This window comes from Mya arenaria, chromosome 5, assembly GCF_026914265.1.
Source record: "Mya arenaria isolate MELC-2E11 chromosome 5, ASM2691426v1".
Classification (NCBI taxonomy): domain Eukaryota; kingdom Metazoa; phylum Mollusca; class Bivalvia; order Myida; family Myidae; genus Mya; species Mya arenaria.
In genome coordinates, this window is record NC_069126.1 from 24,352,693 (window position 1) to 24,364,708 (window position 12,016).

General features: G+C 39.8%; 1 protein-coding gene across 1 annotated transcript; it reads right to left on the bottom strand.

Annotated features, from left to right (window-relative positions):
- Positions 1-2,538: 2,538 nt before the first annotated feature.
- Positions 2,539-11,124, bottom strand: LOC128235571 (uncharacterized). Its single transcript, XM_052950384.1, has 7 exons — positions 10,873-11,124; positions 9,922-10,028; positions 9,233-9,396; positions 5,853-5,963; positions 4,155-4,296; positions 3,793-3,905; positions 2,539-2,967 (listed from the first exon to the last, which is right to left on the bottom strand). The coding sequence occupies exons 1-4, from the start codon at positions 11,122-11,124 to the stop codon at positions 5,926-5,928; spliced, it is 561 nt and encodes a 186-aa protein (XP_052806344.1). The 3' UTR covers positions 2,539-2,967; positions 3,793-3,905; positions 4,155-4,296; positions 5,853-5,925.
- Between the last annotated feature and the right edge of the window lie 892 nt (positions 11,125-12,016).

Genomic DNA, 12,016 nt, shown 5'->3' on the forward strand with positions numbered 1-12,016 from the left:
TGTGACAGTGATCAGCACTACCTTTTAACTACTACAACAATGATTGGCTTTACTACTATAACCACACTGATAACAACTTCTAGATCACCAGTTCTACTACTGTGACAGTGATCAGCACTACCTTTTAACTACTACAACAATGATTGGCTTTACTACTATACCACACTGATAACAACTTCTAGATCACCAGTTCTACTACTGTGACAGTGATCAGCACTACCTTTTAACTACTACACAATGATTGGCTTTACTACTATAACCACACTGATAACAACTTCTAGATCACCAGTTCTACTACTGTGACAGTGATCAGCACTACCTTTTAACTACTACAACAATGATTGGCTTTACTAATATAACCACACTGATAACAACTTCTAGATCACCAGTTCTACTACTGTGACAGTGATCAGCACTACCTTTTAACTACAACAACAATGATTGGCTTTACTACTATAACCACACTGATAACAACTTCTAGATCACCAGTTCACTACTGTGACAGTGATCAGCACTACCTTTTAACTACTACAACAATGATTGGCTTTACTACTATAACCACACTGATAACAAATTCTAGATCACCAGTTCTACTACTGTGACAGTGATCAGCACTACCTTTTAACTACTACAACAATGATTGGCTTTACTACTATAACCACACTGATAACAACTTCTAGATCACCAGTTTACTACTGTGACAGTGATCAGCACTACCTTTTAACTACTACAACAATGATTGGCTTTACTACTATAACCACACTGATAACAACTTCTAGATCACCAGTTCTACTACTGTGACAGTGATCAGCACTACCTTTTAACTACAACAACAATGATTGGCTTTACTACTATAACCACACTGATAACAACTTCTAGATCACCAGTTCTACTACTGTGACAGTGATCAGCACTACCTTAACTACTACGACAATATCGACTTACTACTTCTACCGCACTGATAACTTCTAGATCACCAGTTTTCTACTACTCTGACAGTGATCAGCACTACCTTAACTACTACGACAATGAGCGCTTTACTACATATCCACTGATAACTTCTAGATCACCAGTTCTACTACTGTGACAGTGATCAGCACTACCTTTTTAACTACTACAACAATGATTGGCTTTACTACCATAACCACACTGATAACAACTTCTAGATCACCAGTTCTACTACTGTGACAGTGATCAGCACTACCTTTTTAACTACTACAACAATGATTGGCTTTACTACCATAACCACACTGATAACAACTTCTAGATCACCAGTTCTACTACTGTGACAGTGATCAGCACTACCTTTTTAACTACTACAACAATGATTGGCTTTACTACCATAACCACACTGATAACAACTTCTAGATCACCAGTTCTACTACTGTGACAGTGATCAGCACTACCTTTTAACTACTACAACAATGATTGGCTTTACTACCATAACCACACTGATAACAACTTCTAGATCACCAGTTCTACTACTGTGACAGTGATCAGCACTACCTTTAACTACTACAACAATGATTGGCTTTACTACTATAACCACACTGATAACAACTTCTAGATCACCAGTTCTACTACTGTGACAGTGATCAGCACTACCTTAACTACTACGACAATATCGACTTAACTACTACTACTGCACTGATAACTTCTAGATCATAGTTCTACTACTGACAGTGATCAGCACTACCTTAACTACTACGACAATGCTTTACTACAATATCGGCACTGATAACTTCTATATCACCAGTTCTACTACTGTGACAGTGATCAGCACTACCTTTTAATAACAACAATGATTGCTTACTACAATATCGGCACTGATAACTTCTAGATCACCAGTTCTACTACTGTGACAGTGATCAGCACTACCTTTTAACTACTACAACAATGATTGGCTTAACTACTACTACTGCACCGATAACTTCTAGATCACCAGTTCTACTACTTGACAATGATCAGCACTACCTTTTTAACTACAACAAGACTGATGACTTTACTACTACTACTACTGCATTGATAACAACTTCTAGATCACCACTACTCCTTTGACTACTATGACACTGGCACTACTTCCTCTACAATTGCAGGGTCACCACTTCCACTACTGTGACAGTGATCAGCACTACCACTTAAAATTACAACAACAATTTGCACTTCTACTGCAACATTGAGCTGAGGAACCCCTTTAAGCACCATGAAATTGGCACTACTACTTCTACTATTGCAGCACTGATCACCACTTCCTTGCCTGTGAAAATGATCACCACTTAAACTACAATAACAATGATTTTCACTTAACTACTGCAGCACTGATCACCACTACCATTTCTGTGACAGCATTCAGCACTCATTTTACCTTTTAACTTCTATGAAATAGATTGGCTCTACTTCTACTACTGCAGCGTTTATCACCTGATTTCTAATGAGACAGCACATTGGCATTTCTAGTTCTACTTCTTGCAGCATTATAAGAAACTGACTTTAGAGACTTGAAACATTTCTTTTACAGAAACACAACAGGACGACACAAAATTTGTAAACTTTATTTTAGGCTTTTCAGACATAATAAGTAACATTATTTAAGACAGTAAAACCAGCATAGCATTTTATATTAAATAAAAATAATGAAGATTTAATCTTCAAATAGTCCAATTAGTTATGTTTTGAAGTGAGAGATTACCGTATACAGAGCCAATGATAATATTTGTGATGCCAGCATAAAATATGAGAAAAACATTACCATTTTGAATTTGCAAAACATATTTCAGCTATGACATTATTTTTCCACAGAAATATGAATACTTTGTCTGCTAATTTAATTCCAGAAAACCATATTAAGATAGTTTCATTTTTCTGCTATCATCATTTCTTTACAGTCATCATCTATAACATTCATGTGCCACAGTCATGGCTGCATCTGTAGGTCATCTCTGAATCCATCCACCCAAGAAAGAGGTCCTGCAAAATATTCAAAATTACATAAATGTCTACAGATATGATATGAATCATGTGTAAACGTAGAAACACATACAAGAATACAATGTACACATCATTAAATGCTACCCAAGTGAGGAGAAACATTGTTTAAAGAAATACTTGAAGGGGTACTGGACACCCGGAACCATTTCCCTGACACTTTTATGCAAACCTTAACTTCTTTATACATAAAAACTAATACTTTTCCTATGTCTTAACTGTGTATCTAGGCAAGAATACTCTTGTTACCATTTGTTATCAATCAATTTTTTTTTACGGAACAACAATTTAAAGACAGTGATACTCATTGGTGGAAATTAGACTCTCGGACAGCTACATTTTCTGGGAAATGGAGATCAGATTATATTTGATGTTTCTCCAGATATATTTAATAGATTAACATGAAATTATAAAATTCATTACACTGCCTATGTGTTAATATGTGTTCCTTATCCCTGATTTAGTGTCTTCACTACATTTAAATAATTGTATCATGCTAACGTATGATAGAAAAACTTTGAATTTTCAATAAAAGTCATGCACTTCCATATTTGAATGATAAAAAAAATGAAACAGTTATATTCTATTATCAAGTTTATTTTAGCATATATTATTGATATATAATCATAAACATCAAAATGGTGACTTAAAAAAAGCAAAATGTCCAGTAAAAGAATGAAAGGTCCACTCGGCTTATCAAAATCAATGAGAACCTTTTTATATTATCTGTTTTTAAAACAATAAAAACAAAAACGCTTGCTTTCTGGCCATGTAAGCTGGCCTGTAATTAAATATGCAGAGCCTCACCGTGCTGTCAAGCAGTCTGATATCAATCCTGGCTCTTAAAATCAGTTGGAGATGTCAATTCAACATAGCTGAAAAACTGGCAAAGTTCAGTGCATCTACGCCATCGGCAGTATCTGCAAGAGGAAGGTGTTGATTTGGAAACTGCATTTATAACCAAATTGAGAAAGTTTTTATCCGTCCTAAGAAGTATGTATTTATGTATGTAACATGTAATTATGTAACTTATAAACATGATCTTCACTTAGGTATAATTCTAAAAAAAAAGGTTAAATCTTGTATCAAAATTTGAATTTTGATGCTTGTAAAAAATAGACTATTAATGAATGCATCGATGGCTTGTAGTCCAGGTTTTAATCGCTTACCTGAAGTTTGTAGGGCTACAGTCGAGGGCTTTGCTGTAAACTGTAGGGGCTATTACTTCACACTCTTGTCTGCAATGGCAATGGTGGCTTAGGTGACTGGTGTTACCAATCTGCATTTTTGGCCAATTACAACACAGTGTATCTGAAAATGACAGAGAAATTATTGACCATGCACTTATGTAAGCTATACTGAGAATATGCCTCGAGTCTGTATCAGATGACACATCCACACAAAAATGTGTGGCATCCAATACAGCAATACTGTCAAATTGCCTAAACATGTGTATATCTGTCATGAAGCTGTGCTGGCTCTGCAGCATCATAACTACTACACATGAACATTCACTAGAAATTTCAGTTGACAGAAAAGAAACAACTAATACTTGACAACTTTTGTCACCCTGAGTGCACATTCAGACCATCTAGTTACTTGTCAGCAGCAACATAAAGATCTTAAGAAGGCTGTTTAATACTGCACTTATAAGCTTAAACAGGCAAGCAAATATTTTAAAAGAAGAAAATCTGGTTAAAGATTTCTATAGAAAACGCCAAGCTCCAACTCGGTGATTAAGGCCCAAATTAAAAGTGTTGCCTAGTAACACAGCAGACTTATTTCATTATCTTTATCAAACCTCATCAAAGTAACACAGAAAAAAACAAGAAATGGCCTTAACTCTATAAAATGCATGGCAGAATGTCTGATGATGGTCTGATATGCATGGCAGAATGTCTGATGATGGTCTGATATGCATGGCAAAATGTCTGATGATGGTCTGACATGCAGAATGTCTGATGATGTTCTGATATGCATGACAAAATGTCTGATGATGTTCTGATATGCATGGCAAAATGTCTGATGATGTTCTGATATGCATGGCAAAATGTCTGATGATGTTCTGATATGCATGGCAAAATGTCTGATGATGGTCTGATATGTATGGCAGAATGTCTGATGATGGTCCGATATGCATGGCAGAATGTCTGATGATGGTCTGATATGCATGGCAGAATGTCTGATGATGGTCTAACATGGCAGAATGTCTGATGATGGTCTGATATGCATGGCAGAATGTCTGATGATGGTCTGACATGGCAAAACGTCTGATGATGGTCTGACATGGCAGAATGTCTGATGATGGTCTGATATGCATGGCAGAATGTCTGATGATGGTCTGACATGGCAAAACGTCTGATGATGGTCTGACATGGCAGAATGTCTGATGATGGTCTGATATGCATGGCAGAATGTCTGATGATGGTCTGATATGCATGGCAGAATGTCTGATGATGGTCTAACATGGCAGAATGTCTGATGATGGTCCGATATGCATGGCAGAATGTCTGATGATGTTCTGATATGCATGGCAGAATGTCTGATGATGGTCTGACATGGCAGAATGTCTGATGATATTCTGATATGCATGGCAGAATGTCTGATGATGGTCTGATATGCATGGCAGAATGTCTGATGATGGTCTGATATGCATGGCAGAATGTCTGAGGATGGTCTGACATGGCAGAATGTCTGATGATGGTCTGACATGGCAGAATGTCTGATGATGGTCTGATATGTATGGCAGAATGTCTGATGATGGTCTGATATGCATAAAATTAAACACTTAGCCTGTTGGCTGGTGTAACACATCAAAATCAAATGGGGGGGGGGGTCAAGAAGGATATCTTCGTGCAACTACTAACCATAGCTGCCTTGTGTGTAATGCTTTATAAAGCCTGGTTGAACTTCACAGGTAGATCATATGAATGCCAATGCTCAGGTGTCTGTTGAAGTGTTTAACTCTGTGCAAGATTCTGAAAATAAAATTGAATTAAAATTAGCAAAACTTAAATAAAGGTACATTGTATACATATAGATCCTGGGAAAACAATTCTGTCAATATCTACAAGTAATCTATAATTGCCTGGCAGACCTTCATACATACGTCTTAAGGCCTGCTGGTCCCTTCCCCTGAAGTAAATGCACTTTTTTTATAAACTGATGCTGCAGAATTTTTTAAAACTAGAGCTATCACTGAAGGTGATTAATACCCCCAAATGCCGCCCTGATATGAAATTGCAGTCAACTATTTGGAAAGCCAACCTTTAAATGACAACTTTATTTTATGGACTATCGTCAGTTATTCATTTTTTTATTATGTTTTTAAAAGTTAGAAAAAGGCTCTAAACAATATCAGTGATGCTAATACTGAGATGTTAATACTGATATATTTGATGTTCTAAAGCACAGAATATACGATTGCCTATGGCCATCTATAAATGAGTAAAGTTACTTTTTTCAAGTAACTTGCTACTGACAAGAAAAAAGTAACAAAGGGCAATAACTCTGTAATTGGCTGATTCACAAATAGAATTGCGGTTCCTGTACACTGAACTTCCTCTCATTATGATCTATCACTGTATGAAGTTTTATTGAATTCCTTCATATAGTTTTCAAGATATGCTTCGGACAAGAAAAAGTAACAAAGGGCAGTAACTATACAATTATAATACCTACATAGTATCAACAAGATGGCCATATACTTCTCACCTGAGGACACAGCCTACTTTAGCTGAAATGATAACCTTTTTTTCACCTGCAACGACCATTATTTAAATTTACCAAGAAAACAACACAATCATTTTACCAGCCCCTACTGAATAAAAGACTTGACCTAGTGACCATGTTTTTGACCCAAGATAAACTAGTATATTTTTTAACTTAATCAATATCATTCTAGTCTCAAGTTTGGCAAAGATTGAATTAAAAAGCAGCCGCTTTTGTGTAATCCAGTTTGACCAAGTTGTTGACCATAGATGAGGTGATCAGAATTTCAAACCCTGGAGACCCAGATATCAGGAATTTACTTTTGCATAGTCTGGGGCAACTTCTACTTCCTTGATGCCACTTTGTTTGGGGCTGGACCTCTTCTGATACCACTGGGGCAACTTCTACTTCCTTGATGCCACTTTGTTTGAGGCTGGACCTCTTCTGATACCACTGGGTCAACTTCTACTTCCTTGATGCCACTTTGTTTGGGGCTGTTCCTCTTCTGATATCACTGGGGCAACTTCTACTTCCTTGATGCCACTTTGTTAGGGGCTGTACCTCTTCTGATATCACTGGGCCAACTTCTACTTCCTTGATGCCACTTTGTTTGGGGCTGGACCTCTTCTGATACCACTGGGGCAACTTTACTTCCTTGATGCCACTTTGTTAGGGGCTGTACCTCTTCTGATATCACTGGGCCAACTTCTACACTCTGGATGCCACTTTGTTTGGGGCTGTACCTCTTCTGATATCAATGGGCCATCTTCTACACTCTGGATGCCACTTTGTTTTGGGGCTGGACCTCTTCTGATATCACTGGGCCATCTTCTACACTCTGGATGCCACTTTGTTTGGGGCTGTACCTCTTCTGATATCACTGGGCCAACTTCCACTCCCTGGATGCCACTTTGTTTGGGACTGTACCTCTTCTGATATCACTGGGCCAACTTCCACTCCCTGGATGCCACTTTGTTAGGGCTGGACCTCTTCTGATATCACTGGGCCAACTTCTACTCCCTGGATGCCACTTTGTTAGGGGCTGGACCTCTTCTGATATCACTGGGCCAACTTCCACTCCCTGGATGCCACTTTGTTTGGGGCTGGACCTCTTCTGATATCACTGGGCCAACTTCCACTCCCTGGATGCCACTTTGTTTGGGACTGTACCTCTTCTAATATCACTGGGCCAACTTCCACTCCCTGGATGCCACTTTGTTTGGGGCTGGACCTCTTCTGATATCACTGGGCCAACTTCCACTCCCTGGATGCCACTTTGTTTGGGACTGTACCTCTTCTGATATCACTGGGCCAACTTCCACTCCCTGGATGCCACTTTGTTAGGGGCTGGACCTCTTCTGATATCACTGGGCCAACTTCCACTCCCTGGATGCCACTTTGTTTGGGGCTGGACCTCTTCTGATATCACTGGGCCAACTTCCACTCCCTGGATGCCACTTTGTTTGGAGCTGTACCTCTTCTGATATCACTGGGCCAACTTCCACTCCCTGGATGCCACTTTGTTTGGGACTGTACCTCTTCTGATATCACTGGGCCAACTTCCACTCCCTGGATGCCACTTTGTTTGGGGCTGGACCTCTTCTGATATCACTGGGGAAAGTTCAGCCTGTGTCAAGCAACATGGAATTTCAGCCTAGAGCTCATCACTGAAGCATTCAAATATCACCACAGATAATATACATGTTCTTGTAAATGGCTACATTTTTGTCAGAGCATAACTCTACTTCCACAATATAACTTTAAAGTGAAAAAGTGAATTTGTTGGGAAATGAGAATACTATGTCTGGCCTAGACTTGAAAGATGTTACAGAGTGAATGGTTTAGTCAACACTTTTGTTGTACAAGCTATAGACTGTTGTAATAAAAAGCCCATACACAAAATCATGTTTCTTATGCACAACATTTTTCCTCAACTCATTCATGTGTGTGAAGCTTGAAGTCAATATCTCAAAAATATATGGAGTTATGGAGAAAAGAAAACTTGATATAGTATAAAACTAGACAGTTGTTTTGTTATTAAAAACTGAAGTCTTCCCCCACTGCATACCATCTCAATATAGTGAACATTTGTGGCAAGTTATTTCCAATCCTGAAAGAGGCTTAAGAGATTATAGAGCAGACATGAAATGCAGTAATATGACCTTTGATGTCTAAGTGTGACCTTGACCTTGAGCCAAGCTGGTTGCTCTCTGCATATTGTCTCAATGTCTCAATATGGTGAACTTTTGTTGGGAGTAATTTCAAAATCCTTCAACTGGTTGAATGTTATGAAGCAGACAGGAATTGTGATGTACACAAAACAGACAATTGCAGAGTTTCACCTCAAATCAGTCAATATGTGTATGAAGTTTGAAGTCAATACCTCAAAAAATATTGAGTAATGGAAAAAAGTAGACTTGTCCCGATGCCCTAGGATGGACCAATGGACAAATGGACTGATGGAGAGACATTTATTACTGATACAAACATATGTTTCAGTTTAAAGAATATATGATCAGTGAAAATAGCAAGTGACCTTTTACATTGCTGTTCATCCGAATCTGCTGCCAGAACACAGACCAGTCTTGGACTGCTAACACCTTGTTGTGCAGCAACTGGTGGGTGATGACTGCTAGATCAGCTGCTGGATGGTGCTGGAAACACACCCCCAAAACACCTTGTGATCTGCTTGCCTCGCAGCTAAAATGGAAATAAATCTGCTAAATAAAATAGCCAGAATAGGAGTCTTCTTGTTAGTAAGCTGTAACATTGTTTACGTCGTTATGAGCATGTGTAGCTTCATCTACATCATTACTGTTGTCTATCCACTGCATGGTTGTAGAATAGGCAATCGGCTAGCAAGTAACTTCCTCCAAGTCTGGTTACAGTAGATAAATATAAATGGACTAAGCTCGATGTTTTAAACGGTCAAGCAATCCTAATATGAATAGAGTAGACATTTTAAATGTAAGAAACTTGTCCAATAAAAATTACATCCAGATGTCATTAAATTAAAAAAGACCACTTAATTAATACATATCTTACATATGAAACTATATACACATGTTAAGTTCATCTGGCTTTCTCATACACTCTTCCCGACTTTGTTTCCTAATTAATCGCTGTTTATCTTTTTAAAACATATTTCTCGTTCATTGTTAAGTTAATAGTTAAATGTTACCCTAAGAGCCACTTACCGCACTGCTTTACAAACAATCAGAATACCTCAGCCTTCTCCACCATACGGATGTTTCTATGTCACTATCATCAATACTGTTTGTGAGCAACAAAATGGGCTGGTGTTCCTGGGATTGCCTGTCTGCTTCTTGGGACTGAAGTTTGAAACATGTCTTTATGTAAACATGTATGTTAACTAAATGGAATGCAACTAATAACATGTTGAAATTCATGAAGGATATTGACTTTCCTCAAGAATTTTTTGCACAAGTTCTGTTCAATGTTATAAATGACACATGATTGATTAATTGTCTGTTTTGTGCAAGGAAAAATAGTAAAGGTACTGTCAGTTTTATAGGCTTCGGCAGTGTCGTCTTTGTGCATAAACTTTACCATAGTAAACACTAGATAAAATGTTGAAGGTATTCAAATGAAACTTGGTGGATATGTTCAGCAAGGCCCATTACTCTGGCTTTAATGCTTGTTGAGTTGTGCCCCTTTGTGGAATGTTAATCAAGAAACGAAAGTTGGTATTTGGTCCGCGGCTCTCTTTTTGGTTTTATGGGCATTACAGCAGGTATAACTTAACAGACCTAGATAATTACCACCTGGTAGGGAAACTTCAGGTCTCTAATTGAAAGACCACAAACACATCATACTTGTATGACCATTTTCATCGTTCATATTTACATGATCATATGTGTTAAATGTGCATGGAGAAACTACTATGCAAGATATACTGGAGGTTGATTGCACATAAACCTGTTTAAGCCCCAGGGAGTTTTTACGTAAGTTTCACTGACGGTGCAATGAAAGTCACCCCAACAGTCACCAATGACAATATTACAATAATGTTTCTTGTCTTGTAGCATTGTGTCTCTTGATTGGGGCTTGCTTGGCCTTAATTATTATTTTTAAACAGGATCTTGGTTAAATTTGAGGATTCTGGGCTTGTCCGTGTAGTTTCCATTGTTTTGATGAACAAATGGCTACATGTACCTGCGACAGTGTCCGGTCCATCTCTTCTTGTGACTGGGTCCTAGCATCTGTGCTCTGACCTCCTCCTCTTGTGACTGGGTCCCAGCATCTGTGCTCTGACCTCCTCCTCTTGTGACTGGGTCCCAGCATCTGTGTCCTGACCTCCTCCTCTTGTGACTGGGTCCCAGCATCTGTGCTCTGACCTCCTCCTCTTGTGACTGGGTCCCAGCATCTGTGCCCTGACCTTCTCCTCTTGTGACTGGGTCCCAGCATCTGTGTCCCGACCTCCACCTCTTGTGACTGGGTCACAGCATCCCTGTCCCTACCTCCTCTAGTGACTGGTCCCAGCATCTGTGTCCTGACCTCCTCCTCTTGTGACTGGGTCCAAGCATCTGTGTCCTGACCTCCTCCTATAGTGACTGGGTCCCAGCATCTGTGTCCTGACCTCCTCCTCTTGTGACTGGGTCCCAGCATCTGTGTCCTGACCTCCTCCTCTAGTGTCTGGGTCCCAGCATCTGTGTCCTGACCTCCTCCTCTTGTGACTGGGTCCCAGCATCTGTTTCCTGACCTCCTCCTCTAGTGACTGGGTCCCAGCATCTGTGTCCTGACCTCCTCCTCTTGTGACTGGGTCCCAGCATCTGTGTCCTGACCTCCATATCTTGTGGCTGGGTCCCAGCATCTGTGTCCTGACCTCCTCCTCTTGTGACTGGGTCACAGCATCCCTGTCCCTACCTCCCCTAGTGACTGGGTCCCAGCATCTGTGTCCTGACCTCCTTCTCTTGTGACTGGGTTCCAGCATCTGTGTCCTGACATGCTCCTCTTGTGACTGGGTCCCAGCATCTGTGTCCAGACATGCTCCTTTTGTGACTGGGTTCCAGCATCTGTGTCCCGACCTCCTCCTCTTGTGACTGGGTCCCAGCATCTGTTTACCGACCTCCACCTCTTGTGACTGGGTCCCAGCATCTGTGTACAGACCTCCTCCACTTGTGACTGGGTCCCAGCATCTGTGTCCTGACCTCCACCTCTTGTGACTGGGTCCCAGCATCTGTGTCCCGACCTCCTCCTCTTGTGACTGGGTCCCAGCATCTGTGTCCTGACCTCCACCTCTTGTGACTGGGTCCCAGCCTGTGCATGGCAGACCTTCATACATACGTCTTAAGGCCTG

Coding starts and splice junctions, on each gene's coding strand:
- LOC128235571 (XM_052950384.1), bottom strand. CDS start 11,124: ATGCTGGGACCCAGTCACAAGAGGAGAAGGTCAGGGCACAGATGCTGG. Junction 9,397..9,921: donor GTATGGTGGAGAAGGCTGAG/GTATTCTGATTG, acceptor TTTCCATTTTAG/CTGCGAGGCAAGCAGATCAC. Junction 5,964..9,232: donor GATGAACAGCAATGTAAAAG/GTCACTTGCTAT, acceptor TTTTATTTTCAG/AATCTTGCACAGAGTTAAAC.